This window comes from Hyperolius riggenbachi, chromosome 8, assembly GCF_040937935.1.
Source record: "Hyperolius riggenbachi isolate aHypRig1 chromosome 8, aHypRig1.pri, whole genome shotgun sequence".
In the NCBI taxonomy this organism is placed as follows: Eukaryota; Metazoa; Chordata; class Amphibia; order Anura; family Hyperoliidae; genus Hyperolius; species Hyperolius riggenbachi.
In genome coordinates, this window is record NC_090653.1 from 131,684,669 (window position 1) to 131,711,271 (window position 26,603).

The window sequence follows — 26,603 nt, forward strand, 5'->3', positions numbered from 1 at the left end:
AACTTGTGACAGATTCAACATAACATTAATGTGCTGTATGACTTCACTGTAATACACAACTTCTTTCACCCTAAATAATGCTAGTTATGTGGCCAGAAAAGGATTAAGATGAAATGGGGCCCTAGGCAAGATATAAGGTTTTGCCCACTGCTTATAGTCACCTGGCTTTTTAACCCATTATGCCGCCTGGACGTGATTGTCACGACCAGGCGGCTGCTCTAGAGCTGGTGAGCGCTTCTGCGCGCCCGTGCCGCCCCCGGTAGCTCAGAGATCAGTAAATAGTAATGGAAGCAAAACTGAAAAAATGCACCTTTATTTCCAAATAAAATATTGGCACCATACATTGTGATAGGGACATCATTTAAATGGTGTAATAACTGGGACAAATGGGCAAAATAAAATACATAGGTTTTAATTATGATAGCATGTATTATTTTAAAGCTATAGTGGCCAGAAAACTGAGAATTAATGAATTTGTTCCATTTTTTCTTTAATATTCCTGTTAAAATGCATTTAAAAAAGGGAGGTGCATGCGCGGGCTTCGGTAAGATGGCCGTCTGAAGCGGGAGCTCCATCACCGCCACTCACAAAATCAGCCACTCACGCACCACAGCAGCTCCTGTAGAGCAGCTTTCCCCCGATTCAGCAGCAGACACCTTCGGGCATCTGCCGAAATGGCCGGTAAGCAGCTACCTAAACCTGGGACTGCAGCAGGCACCATAGACAGATTCTTCTGTCCTGCATCCGCCCAAGATGGCGCCGATCCACCTCCACAGGCCTCCTCATACGGCACCACGCTTTCAGAGCCTGTCTCCCCATCGGAGCCTGTCACAGCTGCAGTCTTAGAAGCAGCGCTACACAGACACAACCAAACAATGTTTTCCTCACTGGAGGCTTTAATCCTCTCAGCAGTTAAGGACCTGGAATCCGAAATTGCAGACATAGGGGGACCCACTGACACACTGGAAAAAAAGATGGACGAAATAGCCCAGAAACAAGCAGATTTTGAAGAAACCCAAAATATTATCCTATCAGATCTAAAGGTCCTTCGTACTGCACAGGAAGATCAGTAAAACAGGGACAGATGTCAAAACATAAGAGTTAAAGAAAGAGGTCTGCTCTCAAGTTATCAACGACCAACTAAAGCCTCACTTACTGGAACTGTTCAAACTTATAGTCCCCGATCTCCCTGACGAACTAAAGAGAATGGACAGAGCCCATAGGGCCTTGGGTGAGAGACAATTACAGAAAGGTAGGCCTAAAGACATTTTCATTCGCTTACATTATTATGGGGCCAAGGAAGCTCTCTTTAAAGCTACCCGAAATACTCCTGCACTTGAATTTAAAGGGGACTCTGTCTCCATCTATAATGATCTTTCTCTGATCACACTGGCTAAAAGGAGATCCCTAAGGCCTGTTACTCAAAAGCTGAGGGAAGCTAACATCCCCTATAAATGGGGATTCCCCTTTAGACTCATAGTCCTAAACAAAGGCATTTCTTTCTCCTTAACTGACATCGATGATGCTGATCTCTTTTTAAAACAACTGGGCTTGAGAATCTCTCACCTTGACTCGTCTTTAACCCGTTGATCCCCTGTGGCATCCCCACCGCGGAAGATTAGACACGTATCAGAGTGGACGAAGGTCCCCCTACGCAGTCTCACTGCTTCAACTGGCTCTGAAGAAATGGATTCACAGCCACCTTAATGCTGGACCTCACCTATGGTCCTTCTCTTAGTGTTCTATCTTTTTTTTTATGCTCTACATTTTTGTTCTTTTACTAGAGCAATATAACATCCCAGGAGAACTTAGCCTTTTCAGGATCTTAACTAGCTAGATGTTTCTACATACATAATTATACATGATGTTATACTTTTCCACTATGCTACTAGTTTACATCTATTTTTGATATAATTTAATACTGTAAGATTTACTTTCTCTAGAGGGGAACTTTAGATATTAGACTATGGCTTTAGCCTCACGGCAGTCTCTTACATGCCTGGTATGCACCTCAGGAGATTTCTCAGCCTTCTCTGCATCCCATTATTATGGAATGTAGACCACTGGGTTATCTCACCATGGCAGCTTAATTTTGCTGCCCCTACTTGTAGCCACGTACTTTACAGTGGCTCTATACTATTCCAATGTGTTATGATGTCAGTTACCTTTTTGGGGGGGTTGGGTTTTGGGAAATAGGTCCGGTCGGATTGCATGGTTTAATAGGATCCTATCCTTGTACCTAGATAATGGTCACAATTGATGCAAAAGGGCTCAACACACCTCAGAAACGTTTTGCTATGTTCAGAGACCTGAAGCGTCTGGATATAGATGTGGCCCTTACACAAGAGACTCATTTCAAGAACTCAGAAGCTCCACGCCTCTTTAATAAGCTTTATTCTGAGGTGTACTTGGCCTCTGGCCCCCACAAGAAAGCAGGAGTGCCAATACTGATCAAAAAGGGTACCCCTTTTAAATTAATATGCTCTATTAAAGATCCCCAAGGGAGATTCCTTATTTTGGTCGGAGAACTCGCTGGCAAACAAATCACATTAGCTTCCGCCCCTAACTTCAATCAGATTTCTTTTCTTACTACAGTGCTAGCTAAACTCCAAAGGGTTACTGTAGGCTCGCTATTATTAGGAGGAGACTTAAATTTATCTTTTTCATCTACCATGGACAGATCTTCCCCACATAGTTCATCCTCTTCCACCTCCCATGATAGAAATTCTAGACAATTCCATATCCTGATGAGACAATATCATCTTTTGGATCAATTGATTTGAATTGGTTCTATACTCCCTATAAACCTATGCACTGGAGGTTAAATGAATCACTATTGCAGGATAAATCATTTGTTTTACGAGTTGTTTCAGCTATCCTACAAGATCTTTGAAAATGGACTAAGTTCAAGATATCTTGGATAGGCCGCCTTTATTCGTTCAAAATGAATGTCCTTCCAAGGATTCTTTACCTGTTTGAAACCTTACCCATAGCTGTCCCACCTTCTCAATTGGCCCTTCTACAAAAAGCAGTTAATAAATTTATATGGAATTATTCTAGACCTAGAGTCTCAAGATCGGTTCTACTAGCTCTGAGGGATCAAGGGGGGTTAGGATTTTGTAACTTTTCCCTCTACTACAAAGCTGCACCTCTCCGCCAAATTACTGAATGGTCTGATTTCAGGGCTAGAACTAAATGGGCGTTAAATGGAGCTACTCATATACTCCCACATTCCTTAGCATCATTTGTTTGGCCAGCCAAACCAAATTCACTCCCATCTCCCTTGGGTTTAACTTCTACTAGATTTACTCTACAATTATGGTATGCTATAGCTATGAAAGCAAAACTGAAATCTTTTTCTAAGTTACAACCCTTCTTGGGTAATGCTAGTTTTCCACCTGGTATAGATCCTGATTTTATGGATAGATGGTTCTTCCATGGTTACTTCAGGCTCCAAGATTGGCTCCAACCAGGCTCAATCTCCTTTATCACATATGAGCAGATATGTGAGAAAATCCCCCACTCACCTAGGCTTCTAATGGAATTTAACCAAATAACCCACTTCCTCCGCTCCCTACTCCCTAAATCTGTGGATACTACTAGGAATACATTCTTTGAAAACGTATGTTTATCAAAAGGTAATCAAAAAGGTTTAATTTCCCAGATTTATCTCCTTCTCTGCACACACTCTTATACTACAACTCCCTCTCATGATAATATGAAAAAATGGGAGCAAGCTCTTTCTCAATCTATCTCATCTGAAGATTGGGATTCTATCTGGCAAAACGCTAAAGATTCTTCTATGTGTGTTCAGATTAAGGATAATATCTATAAGATACTATTTAGATGGTATTTAACTCCGTCAGTTCTATCACAGATCTATCCAGAGTCTTCCAATCAATGTTGGCGAGATTGTTGATTAAAGGGCTCCTTGGAAAACATTTATTGGTTTTGTCCTGTGATTGCTCCATACTGGGTGGAAATTCAATCTCTTATCTCCAAGGTACTAAAAGTCTCAGTTTCCTTGGACCATATATATATGTTGCTAGGCAAATCAATTCCTGGTACCAATAAATTTGATAAAATTCTGATCAATAGAATACTCACTGCAGCTAGACTCACCATTGCTTCTCATTGGAAGAATGTTGCTGCCCCCTCAACCTCTGCAGTCCTGCTCACAATCAAATGGTCCCAACTAATGGAGAAATTAACCTCTATGCTTAGAGATACTGAACGTTAGATATGATACAATTTGGGGTCCTTGGGAGCGATATTTATCCCCTCCCTAGGATTATCTTTTCCTTTTACCCAATTATATACCCTCTTTGTCTCCTCTCTTTTTGCCTATGTTTATCTATACTTGATTAAGTGGGGTCCTTCTTACTCGAGTTATGACTAACACAACGAGTTACATTTGGTGAGCTTGCAACCGAACCGGACCTTCTTTCTTTCTTTTTGTTGAATAATGGGATTTTGGGACATTAGATGTTTTGAATAGGTGTTTCTTCTTTTGTTTTCTTTTTTCTTACTTTCAGCAGGTTCTTCAAGGGAACGCAGCAATCGATTACCTACTATGATTAACTCAAACATTGACAGTTTTCTCTGTGAGATCTCAATTTTAATCAATCTTTGCTACCAATTCTATTATTTTGGATTATTAGGAACTATGAAGCTTGATACTCCATTATATTACGTTTTTTTCTAAATAGTATAATATTGACTTTATTCATTCCCTTGCTGTACCTATCTTTTGATCTAATAAAAAGAGTGAAAAAAGAAAGCATTTAGAAAAAAAATATTCTTAGCAAAATGTACCACCCAAAGAAAGCCTATTTGGTGGCGGAAAAACCAAGATATAGATCAATTCATTGTGATAATTAGTGATAAAGTTATTGGCGAATGAATGGCAGGTGAAAATTGCTCTGATGCATAAAGTGAAAAATACCCGCGGGCTGAAATGGTTACGTAGGATTTGGTGGGGGCTGGCATTCACCGGGCCCCTAGACTCTCTCCAGGCCCTAGGCAACTGCCTAGGTTTGCCTTGTGGATTATCCGGCTCTAGATGTGGCGCATTGTGATCCTTGACAGAGGCGCTGAAACCTATTGCTTGACCCACTGAGTTGTGCTCCCATTTTTGCCTGAGGAAGCGGGGTCACGCCCCCGCGAAACACGTTGCATTTGTGGAGTTGAATAAATTATTTGTCAATTCTGTTTTATCGAGACTCAAGTGAGTTTTCTTTTTTGTAAGAGGGAGGTAAGTCCACCTTAACATCCCCCTCTGCTTTTAAGTGGTTTTTAAAACGTTTTACTCTACTCTGGCGCCTCTACTGAGTTTTTGCTGACAGTTAACTTATCTGTATATTTTTGGCATGTGGGAGGAAACTGGAGTGTCCAGAGGAAACCCACTCAGACATGGGGAGAACATACAAAATCTGTGCAGATAGTGCCCTGGCTGGGATATGAACCAGGGACCCAACGCTGCAAGGCGAGAGAGCTAACCACTATGCCACCATGCTGCTACATTATAGTATTACAGTTATTATGGTAATGTTATTATGTAGTTGAGGAACAAGAGTAAATCTCGTCTAAATCTGGCTGCAGTGTTATAAAAGGATACGTGAGTAATTCCTTTGTGAATGCTCATGGATGGTTTGGTCTAACATGAAACTTTGAGGAAGTAGTGATAACCTGAGGAAAGAACAGATCTACAGTGTAGGCTTTCACATAAATCAGGTAAAGCCAAGGCTTTGTGGCTTCTTATAAGACTTTCGGATGTTTCAAATATTTCAGCTTCATGATTTGTACAAACATTTCACATGCTTCCTGTCAGTGATATCATGCTGACTCATTTTGTGTTCATGTTAAGTGTAAGAAAGAAAGACAAATACTATAGCACCAAGCCTTGTTTTTAAAACACAGGACAACCCTTAGCAGCAGTGTGTTTAAATCCAGACTGAAAACCCACCTGTTCAGTTTGGCATTTGCAGAAATATAACTTTTGTTGTGTGAATACTTCATCCTACTAATTACTGAATCTGAGAGAGCCTAAGCGCTTTGAGTCCTATGGGAGAAAAGCGCTATAGAAATGTTATTGTATTGTATTGTATTGTATTGTAGCAGCTAACATTTCAATTGGTAAAGTGTTGGACAAGCACCCAACTGGGGATGGATGTGTGCTAAAGCAGAGAGTACTCTGTAATCCTGCATAGCCTAAGTACTAGAAAGGAGAATCTGCAGCACTACATCAGTAGTTTATAGCTCTTTTTATTGTTAAAGAAACATCAGCGACAAGACGCTGTTTCTGACTTTTGTCCTTTGGCTTTCTCTAACCAGAGAGAGGGTTACAGAGAGCCTTACACAACTTGAGGAAGGACATAATGTCCGAAACAGTGTCTGTCACTGTTATGGCAATCTCTGTGTTTATTTTTAACAATAAAAAGAGCTATAAACTACTGACTTAGTGCTACAGATTATCCTTTCTAACATTTCACTGGTACATTTATTGCTTTCTCCTTTACAAATCCAAAATAAAATGTAATTTGATAAGGGTAATAATGACATTTTTCTTCTACCTTTCTTAGGTACCAACACTGATGATGGACACCCAGTTTTCAGAATTCACACCGGACATTACGCCTATTATGTTGGCAGCTCACACCAATAACTATGAAATTATAAAACTCTTAGTCCAAAGAAGGGTGACTATACCTCGCCCACACCAGATACGTTGCAACTGTGTGGAATGTGTCTCCAGCTCGGAAGTTGACAGCCTCAGACACTCTAGGTCGAGACTCAACATCTACAAGGCTCTGGCCAGCCCATCTTTGATTGCCTTATCCAGTGAGGATCCCATTCTGACAGCTTTTCGCCTTGGATGGGAACTGAAAGAACTAAGCAAAGTGGAAAATGAGTTCAAAGCTGAATATGAAGAACTATCTCAGCAATGCAAGAGATTTGCCAAGGACCTGCTTGACCAAGCACGGAGCTCACGAGAACTGGAAATTATACTCAACCACAGGGATGACCAGAGTGAGGAGCTGGATCCTCAAAAGTGTCATGACCTGGCAAAACTGAAGGTAGCAATAAAGTACCATCAGAAAGAGGTGAGTTAGCCTTATGTACCATTTCTGAAGTTAACACCGTAAAATGCAATTTCACCTTCATCATTTTTCTACCTGTAACATAATGAATGTGTAGTTTACCTTTTGTGATTAATATTCCACTATTCATGAATCATGATTCTCCACTTTAGTCTCTGAAAGCCTCATCATTTTCTGCATAAGTGCTCCAAATCCTTGTTCTAGAATACACATGCTCATTCTCCTGAGGCCTGCTCTCCAGATGTCACTATTACGCATTTCTTTCATGAGTCTTAGGAAAATGTTGCTAATACAATATGAACATGGGATTGAACAGGTGCAAATGCACAGTGCATACATATAGTTTGCAAATACTTCTTCCTTTGAAATTAATGGGGTAGACAGCAAAGGATTGTAGCTGTTTAGCACAAAAACACAAAACAACAACAATAAAAAAGAATGAATGAATAAACATCAAGCATAAATTGGATTTTATGTTTCAAGTGTGTCTTCTATCTACAATACAAAAAGAACAGTGAGTGCAGTGATTAAAGGCAATTAAGAAACACTGTAATACACAAGGATTACTGTCACAGTTTTTCATTAGTTAAATTGGATGAACCCAATGGATTTGTTTTATTTAAACCAATGAATTTTGCTCTAATCATGTTCCGTGATCATCATAAATGAATGCTTCAAAGCAGAGTTCCAGAAACAAATATTTAACTTTTAAAAATAAGTTGCTATTTGACTTTTAAAAGATTATTGACACTCAGGGATACTCTGTGCTACTCCATTGCTGACTGTAGTGTGTAACACTTATACCTCTTGTAAGAGTGTTTTCATAAGAGGATGGCAATTCTGTACAACATCACTAAGGCCCACAAGCATGGCTATGACACAGAAACACCCACTGTGGGTTTATGATGCAGAATGTTATGATGTTTCCATAACAACCCCCCTATTAGGCACTATAATGACAATATGTAGTACTATGGAAGGCTTGATTTTACCTTTTTTATGGTAGTTAAATCAAGTTTTATAAGTGTTTATTAAAGATTAAAAGGGCAATATGACAAAAAACTGTAAAATTAAAATACATGTGTACATATATTTATAAGATGTACATTTGCCCCAGATTAAAGCCAAGAAGGTTGTTTCAGGTTGTTGGCAGCAATCGAGCACCTGAGCTAGGTACCGCTATAGCACTTGCCTCTCAGAAAGACCAACAATCTAATGTTCCTATAGCAGATTTTGGTGGGAAGCTAAAGAAAGAACTTTACAGAAAGATAGTAGTAAAGAAAGTAGTAGGGGAGGAAGTAAATTAAGACATTGCAAAGTAAAAAAAAAAAGAAAAGATTGGTCAAGAAATGATTGATACTCTCCCTGTATTTTGTTGATGTTATTTGCTCCACCATAAGCCTGCAGGTCAACGACTTTACTTCTGGTAGGCCTGGGGAAAAATGGACAGTAAAAATGGATGCTAAAAGGCTGAAATAGATATAAACATCTATCTATCTATCTATCTATCTATCTATCTATCTATCTCTCTCTCTCTCACACAGAGGGTGACACTGCTTGCTTGGCAGTCAGCCATTATCTCCAACAGTGACAGGGTTCACTGACAGGAAACTTTCATGGCCATGGCCCTTACATCACACTGTGGGAGGGATTTCACCTCAATATCAGCCACACAGTCATCCCTGACGATATAATTGAGAAAAGGAAAATATTTATTATGGGAAAGGGGGTATTGGCGAATGATTGGAATGCCATTCAATCCTGGGTTAAAGTTCCTCTCAAGTAATCTCCCAGTATATTTTTGGGATGTGGGTGGTAACAGTAGAGCTTAGAGAAAAAACATGCACACAAGGGGTAAACATGATAACACCATGCAGATAGTGTCTTGGCTGGGATCTGAATATGGGGTGATGTGAGAGTTCTCACCACTTAGCTGCTGTATGTAATGATTGGTGTCAGCAACACAGGTTTTTCTGATTATTGGTGATCTGCAGTATCACCAATAATACAGATGCTATACCTGATTATGTGGTTATCTGCAGAATCACCAATAATACTAGTATAGCTAGACACAGGACACCCAATGTGGTATAGTGTTTTGTGCAACAGTAATCGGAGAGGTTAACTCCAGAGAGGCGGGAGATACAGACACTACTGCAGCCAAGGATTCCCTGAGGGGCAGGGAATCGGACTGTACTGCAGCCAGCCAGTGGATACCTGAGGGGCAGGGACCACTGATTGAAGTGATATGATGAAGATTGGTCTGCAGCTAGAGATTCCTTGAGGAGCAAGGAATCAGACTGTACTGCAGCCAGTGGATCTAGAGAGGTAGAGACCCACTGACTGTGCTGCACGATGGCCTCCAGAGGAGCTGGTGACCATAGGCCAGAAATAGCAGCTGGTAACCACCTGAAGAGCAGGTGTCACAGATGTATAGTAAGGCTGATCACCCAAGAGCTAGGTGACAGCCAGAAAGGTCAGACAAGCCAGGTCGGCAACACACGGACAGACAAAGTACAGAAGCGGAAGACTGATTCGGTATCCAGGTACAGGCAATGTTGGCAACAGATTATCAGATGGGCGGAAGTACTGAATCAGAGGACAGGAGAGTAGTCAGGAAAGCCGAAGATCATAACAGGTAACAAATAATGTGTCACAGTCCTAGACTTAGGTGTGAGGTCCTTGGTCTCAACACCTGGGAACTAGTCTAACAGATAAGCAGTGACAATGTAGTAATCTCCTAGTCTTAGGTGTGAGGTCCTTGGTCTCAACACCCGGGAACTAGTCTAACACATAAACAGTAGCAATGTAGTAATCTCCTAGTCTTAGGTGTGAGGTCCTTGGTCTCAACACCCGGGAACTAGTCTAACACATAAATAGTAGCAAGCAATAGTAATTTAAGCTATCAATGTAATCTGACTCAGTGTGAATTCCCAGCTCCGGCTGGTTCTAACACACTGTGGGATCTGACTCAGGTCTGAGCGCTCACACGTAACTGTTCGCAACAGCAGACAACTTGCAAGTGACAGGCAAGTCCTATATATACTAAAAGCGCTCCACAGCGCCACCAAAGTCACTCAGCCAATCCAGAGCATAGCTGGAGTCAGCTGATCGGCATGATCAGCTGACTCCCCTTCTAGCAGCATAAAGGTCCTGTCGCCTGGCGCGCGCGCGAGGCTCTCCATCTGTGTGCACTAGAAGGACCAGGCAAAGCAGTATCGCGCTGCTGCACGGCAGCAGCCGCTGGCTGGGACGCGGAGATAGCCGCCATGCCGCTTGCCCATGCATCTCCGCTATTCATTACACTATGCCACCCATTAAATCTATATATATATATATATATATATCTTTGTATACTCCATTTCTCTAGCCCAGGTTTGTGACAGGTGTGAGCATATAAAGCAGAAGCATTCTGGAAGGATGACTGAAAAATACAGATGACGTTTTTGTGTGTTATAATTGCATATCAATGTCAAAACTGTGAGCATGATTTGGATTTAATAAGGTGAAGTGAAATAGACTATAAGACCTACCAATGGTTTTTCATACAGAAAAATCAATTTTCGGCCTGTAACTATTATTGCTCTGATTGTACAGCATTACAATGGAAAAAAGGCAACAAAGTGATTTTTTCTCCCATGTGGCAATTCTGGTGCCAGTGAAGGCTACTACCCAAGATTATTAGTGTGACATTTGACAGAAGCATCTTTTTGTATTATGTTTCAATCACTTGTCAAATTCTTGCATTGACCACAGTCAGTGCAGCTGTTCCCTGTAATAGATTGCTATATGCAGTTTTGCCATGTTTTAGTGTCTGCTAATTAGGTTCATTAGTACATAATGGGGATTGCTGAGTTATTTGAACTGCATTTTTGACAGTTTGCTTTATCTTCAGCTGATCAGTATTACAGTGTACCTTTTTGCCTTATACCCGAAGCTTTAGAATGTAGTATTCAACAGTTATTTTCATGTAAAGCAGATCAGCACTGCATTGTAGCAAGGTTTTTCAGTTTTCTTATTCTGGGGTGGAGCAGCTGCCTATTTAGTCTGCATTTATCCCCTTATTTTGATTGGCAATATGAATAAAGAATCAATAGCTGTATGTTGATAATATTTTTATACTTAGAGGGAGCACAACCAGCGCTGGGGGATCTTCTCGAAATAAGCTGCGTGTTAAACAAGGGGATCCCTTAAACCCCTAGTACATGTAGTCTATTAAAATATATAAGTATAACGGGCGCTAGAATTATCTATACAATGTGTTCAAAAGATTTTAAAACATATATAAAAGACCTTTTCCATCACGCATCCACTCTCATCATGCACCCATATCATAGAAGGGCCCTTCTACCCACCGCTCCTCTATGTATGCACAGTTCCTTGGTCTATAATAAGATCCACGCCGATAAAAAAATCTTACTAAAAATCCTGTTTCTAGAATAGTCTCTTGCAGGAGAGACTATTCTAGAAACATGATTTTTTTTTGTAAGATTTTTGTATATCGGTGTGGATCTTATTATAGACCAAGGAACTGTGCATACATAGAGGAGCGGTGGGTAGAAGGGCCCTTCTATGATATGGGTGCATGATGAGAGTGGATTCGTGATGGAAAAGGTCTTTTATATATGTTTTAGAATCTTTTAAATAAATGGGTATACTTAAATATTTTTATACTGTTAGGCCTGAAAGGCCTATGTAGGTTCCCACTTCAGCCTCTGAGTTAGCTTTTCTTTGGTGCTACAGTACTTACAGTGTACCCAGATAGTTCATGATGAGCCACAACCACTTGGAATTCATAAGGAACTAAAATAAAGTAAAAGCTCCCTAGCCAAGGTCTTTCCCATAATGCAATATTGATCCATGACTTGCAATGATGAGGACCAACTGCCTGGAACATGCAAGCTGGATTGGGATGGCTCTGTAAAATAAATAGGCCTACTCATCTGGAGATGCATTTGATCCATCTTCCTATATGCAGGAACACACAACATCACATGACTGCACACGATGGGAGCGAACATGAGGTCAAATGATCAGGGCTTTTTGCACAGGGATCTTAAAGATCTGATCCACCATGAAGGTCATAATCACTGTGCGTCGCAAAGCGCCATGTATATAATTGCGCATGTGTACCCACGTTGCATAGCTGATATGGTACCACAGGAAAAGTGTTTGCCTTCATTTGCCCTTAAATATTGTTAATCATTACCAAATTCTTATCCCATTTTTTTATCCCTCTTTCACACTGCATTTGTCCTTGGGAATAAGGTTAGGGGAGGACCAGTGTAAAATTCACATTGTGGTTATGGCGGTTTAGCTACCCCACTGCAAAAGGGGTATTACTATAAATGCTTGAAGAAGATTCTGGACAACCCCAGCTAGATTTACATAAGTATTACGATATTGGCATAGCACTGATATCTTCCACAATACTTTACAGAGAATATATAGTCTTGTTTCTAACTGTCCCTCAGAGGGACTCACAGTCTACCCTCTACTATACTCTTAGAATATGTCCATCATAGTCTTGAAGGAATTATCAGGCAAATAAAATTGAGTTTCACTTACCTGGGACTTCTACCAGCCCCATGCAGCCATCCTGTGCCCTCGTAGTCACTCACTGCTACTCCAGTTCCCTGCTGCCAGCTAGTTTCGTTTTGCTGACCTCGGGGTCGGCAGGCCGCATTGCTTAAATTTCTTAGCATTCCTGCTGGTGCAGTAACATTAATGTATACATTTTTTGGCGTTAGCGATGCAACGCTAACAAATTTTCGCGTTGCAAGAGTGCTTGAAGAAAACCAACATCGACACGGTGGAAACATACAAACATACTCCATACTGATAGTGCCCTGACCCAGATTCAAATCGGGGACCCAGCACTTCACAATGCTACCATGCCCCTTTAAACCTGCCAGTAATATACCCAGCTATGTTATCAGCTTTAGATTAGTTTAGGTTTTTACAGCTTTCTCATTAAATGGAGTGTTTCATTTTAGGGTTATCCTTTGTTTCATAATAAATTATGTGTTCATTTAATCTTAGTATCATTGCCAGAGTGACATGCAGTATAGGCTTAAAAGACTGTATAAGATAAAACAGTATCTACTACTCAAACTTACACAAATATTATGTATAGGGATACCCAATAAATTACAATGTTTAACTTTATTGCTTCAATTACTAAGGATAGCAACAGGCTGTCTGAGTATCAGGCCTTAAATAGATTTTACATAAGTTATTGTACAATCCATTCAGTTAAGCAAACAGTGACTGCAAATGTAATATTTGTGAAGACAGCAGTATAGTGAAAACCACAGTACAGGCAGTCCCCTACTTACCAACAGGTTCTGTACTGGGAGTTTTGTAAATTGTATTTGTTTGTACTGTAGGGGGGTCGGGGGAAAATGAGTTGAACTTACCCGGGGCTTCTAATGGTCCCCCACAGACATCCTGTGCCCGCGCAGCCACTCACCGATGCTCCGGCCCCGCCTCCAGTTCACTTCTGGAATTTCTGACTTTAAAGTCAGAAAACCACTGCGCTTGCTTTGCCGTGTCCTCGATCCCACTGATGTCACCAGGAGCGTACTGCGCAGGCACAGACCATACTGGGCTTCTGCTATACACTCCTGGTGACATCGGCAGGAGCGAGGACACGGCAACGCAGGCGCAGTGGTTTTCTGACTTTAAAGTCAGAAATTCCAGAAGTAAACTGGAGGCGGGGCTGGAGCATCGGTGAGTGGCTGCGCCAACACAGGATGTCTGCGGGGGACCATTAGAAGCCCCAGGTAAGTTCAGCTCATTTTCCCCCGACCCCCCTACAGTATCCCTTTAAGTCATAGGGAAACATGGATAAATGATTTACTTTCAGACAACTCTGGATTTGGTCATAGAATATAAACCATATTTTTGGTTGTTTTCAATGTGCTTTTAAATAGTTTTAAACTGTTTACAACAGTTTATACAATATTGCAACATGTAACAACAAAAATATGCTATAAAATAACAGTATTGTATATTTTGTATATGAAGACAATTTTGGTTTGTATCTCTGAAACGTAACTTGAGTGTTTGTAAGAAGGGGACACAAACATTTTCCGTAAATGCTTTTTCGCTCATATAGCATTTTTATGCTCAAGCAGTAAAATTGGCAGCAGTTTGCAGTCCCTAAAATTGGGCACTGCTGCGTGCATGAAAAAGGGCTGCAGTGAAAAAAGGGCTTGGCTTGATAACGAAATGGCGCTGGTCAGGGGTGCCTCTAGCCATTTTGTCACTCCAGGCGAGAAATCCTGTGGCGCCCCCCCCCCCCCCCCCCCCATGATTGCCCCCAGTCCCATACCCCCCACCCCCAAAACCCCTAAAAATAATCATAATGCAGCAGCATTTCACCAGAAAATCAGAAAATACACTTACTGCGGCATGGGTTCACCAGAAAATAGTTGTAATGTAGCAGAGCGTTTCACCATAAAATATACTTATTGCGGCATGCACTCACACACACCACACACAGTACACACACACACACACACTATACACACACACACACCACACACACACACTATACACACACACCACACACACTATACACACGCGCACACACACTATACACACGCGCACATACACTATACATACACACACACTATACACATGCGCACACTACACACACACTATACACACGCACACACTATACAAACACACACACACTATACATACACACACACACACTATTTATTATTTATTTATTTATTGTATTTATAAAGCGCCAACATATTACGCAGCACTATACACACACGTACACACACAGTACACACTATATACACACTATACACTCGCACAGTACACACACACTATACACACGCACACTGCACACTACACTATACACACACACACACACACACACACACACACACACACACACACACACACACACATACACCTACCTATGTCCTCCCCTTCACTACCATCTCTACTAATCCCTGCTTTCGCTACCTTATAGTGTCTGAGCCCTTATGCAGAGAAATAATGAGGAGAGAGAAGCTGAAAGAGAAGGGAAGAAGATGTTTGCCTCACCAGGATTGCACTTTTATTTAGCTTTACTGTATGACAAGCAGACACAGCCAGCCAACACTAGGGAAAGAGGGAAACAAAAGTGAATGAAGGAGGCTGGTGCACACCAAGAGTGCTTCTGAGCACTTTTCAAATCGACAGTGATTTGAAAAGCGCTGGGCTATTGTTACCCTATGACGGTGTTCCCACAGCAGCGTTGGGATTTTTTCTAATTTTTTGGAGCGATTCTTTCAAAAATCGCTTCACAAAGTCGCATTCGCAAACTGCTAGCGATTGCTATTGCGATTTTGTCGTGCAGTAGCCCAGAGAGAGGCGGAGTGGAGAAACTTAGAATAGCCTGAGATGGAGCAGAGAGCTTATCTGTATTGCAGTCCTACATTACACAGAGACTACTTACCTGTAATAGTATTCCTGTCCCTGGCGGTCTCTCACACAAGTCAGAAAGCAGCCCTCCTGGAGTGTAGGGACTGTCAACATTTTCCCACTTGTTTAACACCTTATCTGCACAGGCAGTCATTTTAACAATGGTGAGAGACCAGACAGATGTTTTCCCACAGACCCTCCATGCAAACTCTGCATTATGTTGTGTATATTTACCAGCTTGCCTGCCCTCTAATTGCACTTTTATCTGCTAGCTTAGTGTTTGACATTGCTGTACAACAACAAACCTGAATACACCAGGCACTGGACCAGCCCTAAATCACTAAATGAAAGGCGGCCTGGGGGGCAGTCCATGCCTGGCTGCTACACTAAGTCTCTCTAAATCCACGGAGTTACCAGTAGCAGAGAGAGAGAGAGGAACTGACTTAATCAGTCAGGACTCAGAAGCTGATGCTGTACTCCAATGGATCCCTGACTGAGTGAGCTGGAACTGAGTGAGCTGGGACCAGTGCCTTCTCTCACTGACTCATTCATTACTGTGGTTCTTTGAATCATTGAGCTGAAGAAACTGAATTAATCAGCTATGAGTGGAGTCAGGCTGCTTTTAGCTGCTGTTGTAATCTGACCCCTGAGTGAGCTGAGAGGCATTTCTTATCTCACTACTCAGTGCAACAGCGCTCTTCCCTCCTCCTGTCGCCCTAGGCAAAAATGTATAGCTGCCTAATGGCTGAGACGGCTGTGGCGCTGGTGGATAACGACATCTGATAACAATAAACATTGTTGTTAAACTTGGTTAACGATAATTACCATTGTAATTACAGACGGGAAATAATAATGAAAATATATTAATGTTAAAAAAGGTTACGTGATTCAATAATACAGCTTAACCCAACCATACTCTCACACAGAACCCTCCCCTGGTGGTGCCTAAAACTAACCACACCCCTGGTGGCGCCTAATCCTAATTACCCCCTTGGTGGTGCCTAAATCTAATTACCCCCCGGTGGTGCCTAACCCTAACCCCCCCGGTGGTGCCTAACCCTAACCACCCCCTTCGGTGGTGCATAACCCTAACCCCTGTTGATGCCTAACTGCCTAACCCTAACCACCCCCCTAGTGGTACCTAACCACTCCCTCTGGTGTTACCTAACCCTAACCACTCCCTCCACAAAAAACACCCTTTTACACATAGAAACGATAATATCTTTGACAATGTAAAATCTGTACATATAAACAAAATAATATGACAAAAACTATAACGTTGCAAGCTTCTAAAACAATAACTACTTCAAAAACAATAATGTTCTAATATTGTTAACGACATTTTTGCGCGGTACTCTTTTTTTCTGCTTTTTTTTACCGTATTACCGATAATTACATTAAAGTCTCTGGCAGCTTTTAGTCCACCTTTGTCCTGCGCCATTTGTTCATGCTCCCGCACTGCCAAAGGCACCCATGTTGAATTTTTGATTCGCAAGCTTCATATGGTAATTTGGGTGCAAAAAGCACCCAAGAACAATAGCAACAGTGGAGTAACACTACTTTGTGGTGGAGGTGGCAGTTTTAGGTTTAGGTAGAGAATTTGGTGTAAGTTATAGATAGGGGGAGGTTAGAGTTAGTCATAGATAGGGGGAGATTAGTGTTAGGCATAGATGCAGAAAAAGTTAGTGTGCAAATAGAATAACATAAGATGATGGTAGAATATGGGTAACACTACCGGTATTCTACTCTACATAGCAAAAGATAAATTAATATTGGTAAATTACTGATAATCGACTAAAACAAAAGCAAATATTTGTGCCCATTTTTCATTGTGGAGCATTTGTCCAGGCATTTTTTAAACATAACAGACCCATAGACATGGAAGTAGATGTGTCACTGGATGCCTTTGGCTAAATTGGCTGCATGTACATGCGTTTGTTGCAGTTAATTGCTTCCCAAACATTGAGCCATATTCACTAAACATCGCTATAGTTGCCATACACAGTCAGCGCACATTAATTTCACTATTACTTACGTCAGCTTTGTTGGGCCTGCGATGTACAGTTGGCGCAACCTATGTTACCAAACACTAGGTCCACCAGGGACTAAATAGCCCTATAAGGGTACTAAAACGTAATTGCCTTTATTATTTAAAATAATATTTGTGTATACCAATCAAACTAGCAGAAAGAGAGACTGAGAGGGTCCTTGTTTATCCCCCTTCCCTCTAAACAATGTTTCATGGAGCGGGGTGTAACTATCTTCCAGATCCCTTTAAGCAGGGCCGGGCCGAGGCATAGGCTGGAGAGGCTCCAGCCTCAGGGCGCAGTGTAGGAGTGGGCGCACAATTCATTCAGCTGTCATTCCTAATTGTGTATGAAGCAGAAAGAAATAAGAAAAGAGGATACATAGCAGTGACTGCAAGCCAGATAACTAGATATTAAGGTGTTGGGGAGGTTGTGGGCCCTGTGGCCCTCTTAGTCTAACAGCAATCAGTGAGTGACAGCTGAGTTGGGAGGGGTGGAGGGGCGCACTTCGGTGTCTCAGCTCTGGGTGCTGGAGGACCTTGTCCCTGCTCTGCCTTTAAGGATACCTTGCACATTGTTCAGAGGGGGGGGGGGCTAGGCCTAAGGGCTGTAAGTGACATGAAATGATAGGGAACATGGGGGGCCTATTCGCAGCACCCCTGTTAATGTATAATATGTTTGCGTGGACTTAGCCCCACAGAGCAACATTTTGCGGTGCAGTTAGTTGTAATGCTGGGAATACACGATGTGTTTTTCTGCTCAATTTACTGTTCGATCAATTTTCGATTTGTTTTTCCGCTCAATTTCCCACTCGATTCCCTTATCTTATCAATTTCCATTCACTTCTATGAGAAATCGAAGAGTAAAATGATCGTAAGTAAGATCGCAAATGTTGGCAATTATCTATCGAACCATCTACACCATGCGAAAAAACGCATGGTGTATTCCCAGCATAAGACCCTGCAAGCGAAAGCAAATGCAAATTTGCACAAGCTGCGCCTCTTAATTGAGCCGATTAAGCTAAGTTTGCAGCCAGAGAAGTCAGGTTTACTTGGTGACGCACACATTCTCCTTTTGATGACATGAAATGATAGATGTCCTTTGTAAAATGCTGCATAAAATATATCTATATAAATACATTATTTTGCTTTTCCTTCAGTGCATGTCTCTTGATGCTGGAATGTCTGTCACACATGGCAACGCTCTACCATGCAGTTCCTGGCAGTGTAACTCTCCAGTGTAAGATCGGGTAGCTCTTGAACCTCTGCAGAAATCAGGAGTAGTTATGTGTCAAATAAATGCATGTGATGAATTTCACAACACTAACAGTGGCTAATTATTTATTTAGCAGACAGAAGGGACATAATTGTTATACATTTATGCATGGCATGCATGAAAGATTAATGCAGGCGACAGAAAATCTCGTATTCCATATAACGCATACCCATTTTCTCACTAGTTTATTAGAATTAACCCTTTCCTTGCCTTGACATAATAAAGTCAATAACTGTGGCCATGCCAGACTTAGAGATGGCCCGAACGGTTTAGACCGCAAACTTATTCGCGCAAACTTCAATGGTTCGCGTTTGCTGTGAACCTCGAACTATATGTGAGTTCAACCCGCCCCCTATACTATATCATTAGGGTCAACTTTGACCCTCTACATCACAGTCAGCAGACACAGGGTAGCCAATCAGGCTATACTCCTTCCTGGAGCCCCCCTTATTAAAGGCAGACCGCGTCAGCCTTTTCACTCACTCGTGTGGCTGCAGTAATTAGAGAAGGGAGAGAACCTGCTGACATTGGGAAAGCTTTGTTAGGCTCTTGTGTTAGGCTTGTAGCTTGCTCCTTGCTGATACTTATTGCTAAAAACCACTCCTCATACATAACAGCTCTTTTGAGAGCTAATGTTGTTCTTGTAATCTATTTTTTTGTGTGTGTGTGTCCCACAGACACTTGTGTTGCATATACAGCCCTGTCAGTCAGTCGCAGCTGCTGGACCTTGGCCCCTTGGTAATTCCCACTGTGCCACTGCCAGCCAGCACATTCAGTGACTACCTGTGTGTGACAGCTGCACATTTGTTATACCAATCCCTGCTTACCTGTTCAGTAGGGCACCACCTACCTACGTGAGCGCAAGCAGTGTTATATACCACCAGTCACTGCGCCTGTTCAGGGTACTTGTGTGTGTGTGTGTGTGTGTGTGACAGCTGCACATTTGTAATACCAATCACTGCATACCTACCTGTTCAGTGCACCTACCTACGTGAGCGCACACAGTGTTATATACCAGTCACTGCACCTGTTCACCTTTTCACGGTACCTGTGTGTCTGACAGCTGCACATTTGTAATACCAATCACTGCATACCTACCTGTTCGGTGCACCTACCTACGTGACCGCAAGCAGTGTTATATTATATACCAGTCACTGCACCTGTTCACGGTACCTGTGTGTGACAGCTGCACATTGTATTGATACCAATCACTGCATACCTGTTCACTGCACCTGTGTGACTGCACATTGTATTAGTCAAGTCAGTGCATACCTTTCACTTCATCCCCCCCAACATGGGCAAAACAGGCAGAGGCAGGCCACCCGGCAGGTCTGTTCAGGGTCATGCTGTCGTGATTTCGTGTGGCCCGGGACCAAAGTACAGTGTTCAGAAGGCGCATGCCATCAACCCCCAAGATTGTCAGGATGTAATAACACAGAACACCTCATCTTCCTCATCTCTCTGCACGGAAGCGTGACATATCTTCCTCCTCCTGCTCTGATTCTGGCACCCCACTTAACACTCAGTCAGTGCCATCACCCCAGGGCTCAGCGATGTGGAAATTTTTGTGTGTGTCTGCCTCAGATGAGAGCAATGCCATCTGTACTCTGCCACCAAAAGTTGAGCCGTGGAAAGACCAAGACCCGCGTAGGGACAACTTCCTTACCAAAGCACATGATGACAAAGCACAAACTGCAATGGGATGACCACCTGAGGAAAAGCAGCACACAAAAGCAAAGCCACACACCACAGTGAAAGATACCAGGCCGCAATTATTTCTCAAAAATGTTGACACCCAAACTGTACCATGATGTTGAAAGGCAAGTGGTGTCATCTCTGGCACATAGCATTGGGTCAAGGGTCCATCTGACCACGTGGTCTGCAAAGCACGGTCAGGCCTGTCCGAAGACTATGTCCGTCCCCACACACAGCATCTCTGCCTGCACGCCGTGTGACTGCCTGCCCCAAGACTAAGGGCCATATGCAATTCACTCTGAGTTTTCTCCTAGATGATATTTTTAAACTTGTCAATAAAATGCCTTTTAAGCCACCAGAAACCAAGAAAATACTCAAAATAATTTTGTTAGTTCTTTTTCACCTACTTTTTGATACTTTTATAGTTGAAAAGTGCTGGAAAGTTATTTAAAATCTAAGATTAAAAATGATCTCCTAGGTGAAAACTCAGGTGAAAAAGAGAATTACATATGGCCCTAAGTCGCTCCCCACACAGGATCTCTGCCTACAGGCTGCTTGACTGCCTTCTCCGCCACCACCAACAGGGTCCAGGACTCCAGGCAGATTCCTGAATTTTTAAGGCCGCTGCTAGCAACGGCCGCTATAATAATTTTTCTGGTGTGTGTACATGCCTACCTAATTTTTCCGGCTGCACTGCAGCTGCAACAACAAAACAAAAGGCATGTACATGTGTCAATTCCCCTTCGTGATCATTACCTTGCCGCGGTGAAGGGGCTTGCGTCTCACAATGAAGCAATGACCGACGGCTATATGAGTGTGTCGGGGGGGGGGGGGGGGAGAGACGACACCCACGATAATAAGGTGGTTGCTTCATTGTGGATAGACCAAATATGATCAGCTGGACAGTCACTGTTCTGTCATTCAGCTACCTCAGCCCAGCGACCATATGGGCTGGAAAGCCGCCATCACCTGCACTCTCGTCATGGTGCGCACCAGTCCAGCACGGCCATCACTACACAAACAGCTGTTTGCAGTCACTGCATACCATTCACTGCATCTGTGACTGCACATTGTATTATACCTGGCAGTCAGTGCATACTTTTCACTTGAATGGATGACAGACTTGCCCTCCATAACAGATTCTCGTTAAAGGATTGAAAGTTGATTTATCTCATATACAGCAGGGCCTCGAAAATCCTCCTGTATTGTTTTTTTTTTTTTTTGTCAGTGTGAACCAGTACACTAATTACACTCTCTGATTGATGTACACACATGCAAGATGTTTTAAAGCACTTTAGACCTCCAATTTAGCATGCAATGTGATTTCTGCCCTTAAAACGCTGCTGTGCGTCAAATCCAAATTTTCCCCCGGGATTTTTAGGCGTGTATCCCACTTCGCCATGCAAAAACTCAGATGTTAGACCCCTTGAAACATCTTTTCCATCACTTTTGTGGTCACTCAGCATAAATGTTTGTAGTTTTCAAAGTTCGCCTCCCCATTGAAGTCTATTTGCGCGAACCAAACTTTTTGCGGAAGTTCGCGTTCGAGGCTCACGAACCAAAAATCAGAGGTTCGAGGCATCTCTAGCCAGACTTCTGAGAGGTCATGGGGAGCATTAAAGGGAATCTGAAAGTGAAAATAAAGTTATGAGATAATGATTTGTATGTATTGTACAGCTAAGAAATGAAACATTAGTAGCACTGTAACATTAGTAGCAAACAGAACATTAAGAGCAAAGATATGAGTCCCATGTTGTTTCCAGTACGGGGAGGGTTATGAAACTTCAGTTGTTATCTATGCAAAATTGCTTCTCTGAGCTCTGCCACTCAACTTGGAAGACAGTGCTGTTTTCTGAAGCACTTATACATCAAAGAAACAGTGAAAGACAACTTCAGATAAGCTTGTACTGCAGGGGAATTCAAAGGGTCACTAGCCCTGCGCTATTTCATAGTCTAAAATACAAAGTGTAGAGAATGATGCAATGTAACTGAAAATACAAATATGAGACTCTTTTCTTTGCTACTAATGTTATATTAATTATCTGTACTACATATACAATACATTATATAATGATCTGTACTACACATACAATACATTATAATTTTGTGTGTGTGTGTGTGTGTGTCACTTTAAGGCTTTGCAGCAACCTGTGTTACATGGTACACTGCTGCCCACATAATAACACTAATAGCTCATGACTGAGACATGATAGCTGTTCAAAGCTGAAGGTCACAATGAGAATTCGTATGGGACTATTACTGATCCCTGTGTGTCTTCAGACTGTGTGATTTATTACACTGAGCCAATATAAAAGTGATTAAAAAGGTTTCTGCATCTGAATTAAATGTGCCTATTTTTAGCTGCGTGGCAGTAGCTTAGGACGGAGCTATTTTTTTCCCATAGAGTAAAAATAATAAGTAAAAAGAGAATGATTGTATATTCCATTCTGAATGCCCCCATGGAATCATAACCTGCAATGCCCATTATCTGATGTTAGAGGGCTCTTTTGTTAGCCCTCAGCCTGTGGCTCGCTGGTTCTAGTCGTCTCTGGTTTATTGTAATATTAACATGACTTTTCCTTCAAATAATTAGTGGAAATTTATATCAAATGGCAAACTATATCCACCAGCTGTGCGGTGAAAACATAAAAAAGTTGTTATAATGAACGTGGCACTTGCCACGTGTCATGTGCCATGTGACACTTGGCAAGTGCCACGTGGCAAGTGCCACGTGACACGTGGCAAGTGCCACGTGACACTTGGCAAGTGACACGTGCTAAGTGCCAATTGCACCGTGCCATGTCTGGCATGCTCCTGGCACACATTACACCTGCTGCTGCTGCATTGCCCTGCTTCTGCTGCCTGTGCAGCTCCCACCGCCAGGCCAGGGTGCCACAGGCCACTGATACTACCTATATTTAACCCAAAACACAACTGCTGTGTAATTTTTTGGAGGTGTCTTGGCTGAAAACTGCCATGTCCCAGTGTGTGGTTGGACTTTGGACACAATGTGGGCTGCACGACCGCTGTCTGGAACCTAGGCCTAATGTTAATTGACAGCCATTTTTGTTTGGGGGGGGGGATTTTAAGTCCCCACATCATCAATTAGTGTTCCCCTTTACAAAATAATGATGCTACATGCCTCATATACCCTAAAAAACGTTTTTAAGCAATTTAAAGGCCACTTCCGGTTTTCTAATCGGATATCCGAATCCGCCGGATACTAGGGTCGGATATCCGATTCGGATTCGGATCGGGAAATTTTGAACTTGGATATCCGACCTGGATTGGATAGCGGGGTATCCGGATCCGAATCTGATCCGGATTTTGAAAAGGGGTATCCGAGCAGCACTACAGATGGCACTGACAGATGACAGGACTGAATGGTGACAGGACTGAATGGTGACAGGACTGACTGATGACAGGACTGACTGGTGACAGGATTAACTGATGACAGGAGTGAATGATGACAGTACTGACTGATGACAGGACTGACTGATGATGGGATTGACTGATCACAGGACTGAGTGGGGGTGACCAGAGTTACAAACGGTGTGTGACATGCCACGGCTGCTCAAGCGGTGGAACAGCACTGAGCACTGATTGGCCAAGGTTTAAATACCCTGGCCTTCGCATCAATGCCATAGCCCGACCCCCCACCGTGGCAATAATTACTTTTTGGAAGTGCGCGCTCCCTTTTAGAGTGTGCACACACTACCACAAGTAGGGGACAGAGTTCCTGGTCGTCTGCTAAGATGGCGTTCGGAGAGACTTTCCCTGGACCTTTGGACCGGTAAGTATAACAAGGTGCTATGGGTAACAAACACATTTCTCTGCGCAGCTCCTCCAAACTGACAGCAAGGTGAATGTGAGGAAAACTGATACAAACAGAGGAGCACTCTGATAGTATGCTAAAGTTTTACAGACAATCCTTGAACAGTTAAAAAATGCACTTACTAGAAGCAAGAGGTGCTACATGCACTGTACCTGACCTGACGAGGGCAAGGAGCATCGAAACGTGTAGCACATCACTGGCACATGGTGGTCTGCTGCTTGAGCCTCAGCTCCCTCAACATCCAGGACCAACAACGCTGCTGGCCACAGCACTGCAGGTGGTAGCGGACACAGATGATAAAAATTCATCCTTGTTAAGCTATAAACCTTTTACTAGTAAGTGCATGTTTTTAACTGTTCAAAGATAGGCAGAAAAACTCTCTATACTATTGTCTCATATATATACTGTATATATATATATATATATATATATATATATATATATATATATATATATATATATGTATGTATATATATATATATATATACATATAAACATTATAGCACTTCTCCACTTGTATCTATTGAGGGAGACCTTCCCAACATGCAGGTCAATCTGACTACTCTCCTACTCACCCTGCCGGCTATATGCCACTCCATCATGTGCTGTGTCGTCAATCCCCACCCCAACATGGCAACACAATTTATCGCTAGCCTGATACATCTGTACAGAATACAGGCCCAAACTCTCAACTAAGGGGTTGAGTCTTGATCTTTGTGGGTGACAGTAACTGTGTGTGTAAATGTACCTTTAGTTAACGGTTATGCGATCTGCATCCCCTCTTCCTGTTTTATTTATCTACAGCTCTCATGTGCATGATAACATCTAGAGACAGACAACACAAAAATAAATATGCTAATGGTTGCTGTGTTTGCCCTACATAGTCACGAGCAGGCAGAAAAGCTTATCCTGCAGAGCCTTCTATTATGTGTGATGATGACGTATTCAGGCTGATATCTGAATGTTTGTGCAAAGTATTACTAAGCATTACCGCGTTCTTTCCATCTGTACCTGGCCAATGATGAGTAACGCAGAAAGGAAAACAGGACAGTGTTGTGTTTACACGATTTGTACGCCCACTCGCTGCTCTGCCTGCGGGTATCTCTCCTGCCTTTGTTTCAATTATTCACTTCATACAGCCTCATCACAGAACTCTTTCTAATAAATACATCTCTGTCTGCAGAGGAACATTCTTCTCTGTAATATGTTATGGATATTCAGCAGCATCTCTGCACCTGACTTATAGGCTCATGCAAAATACTTTAGCCGATGTAGTAGTTCAGTTTGTTTATGTATCAGTCTGATTTGTGAGATAGTTTGTGTCTGCACTGGTGAAGTTTCAGCAATAGATGTTGTCATTTCCAGTGGGGCAAAAGACAGTGGAGCTCCAGTAGTCATGTTGCAGCGGTTGCAACTACACCAGTGCCAATGGACCTCAGGGGCTCATCGGGGACCTTCCTCCAGTCACTGTATTAGCTATTTATTGGTGCTGCAGTGATAATTATCACTTCTATATGTGCTTTGAGTTGTAGTTATCATTAAAGAGAAACTCCAACCTAGAATTGAACTTTATCCCAATCAGTAACTGATACCCCCTTTTACATGAGAAATATAATGCTTTTCACAAACAGACCATCAGGGGGCGCTGTATGACTGATTTTGTGCTGAAACCCCTTCCACAAGAAGCTCTGGGACTGCGATACTCTGGGCAAACTGCCACAATGTAACAATGTTCACAGACAGGAAATAGCTGTTTACAGCTGTCTCTAACAGCCAAAACAGCTAGGAGCAGCTACATAACCTGCCCACAGTAAAAATGTCACCATGTAATAAATGTCAGAATGTAAATCGGGGAGAGGAAAGATTTTACAATCAGCAAACACTGAATAAATCATTTATACATAATTATGGTAAAAAATGAAGCACTTTTTTTACTACATTATTTTCACTGGAGTTCCTCTTTAAAGGATACCCGAGGTGACATGTGGCATGATGAGATAGACAAGTGTGTGTACAGTGCTAAACATACACATAACTAGGTTGTGTTCCTTGATTTATTTTTCTGCCTGAAAGGGTTAATATTTATGTATGCAAGTGACAGTTTCTCTAAGTCAGGATTTATTCGGACTATAGTACAGTAGCCCTCACTAATAAGGAATTACAGCAATTACATTTTTTATTTTCTGAGAGCAGGATATATATTTAAAAAGGTCAATAGTTCATATACTTTAGCTTTTGGGACAC

General features: G+C 42.1%; 1 protein-coding gene across 2 annotated transcripts in view; it reads left to right on the top strand.

The window, feature by feature from the left end:
* TRPC5 (transient receptor potential cation channel subfamily C member 5) overlaps positions 1 to 26,603 on the top strand; it is a 490,145-nt gene that overhangs the window by 308,342 nt on the left and 155,200 nt on the right. For both annotated transcript variants that reach the window (XM_068251108.1, XM_068251110.1), the window contains exon 3: positions 6,582 to 7,103. In XM_068251108.1, the coding sequence (XP_068107209.1) occupies positions 6,582 to 7,103 (522 nt within the window). The remainder of the gene's footprint in view (positions 1 to 6,581; positions 7,104 to 26,603) is intronic.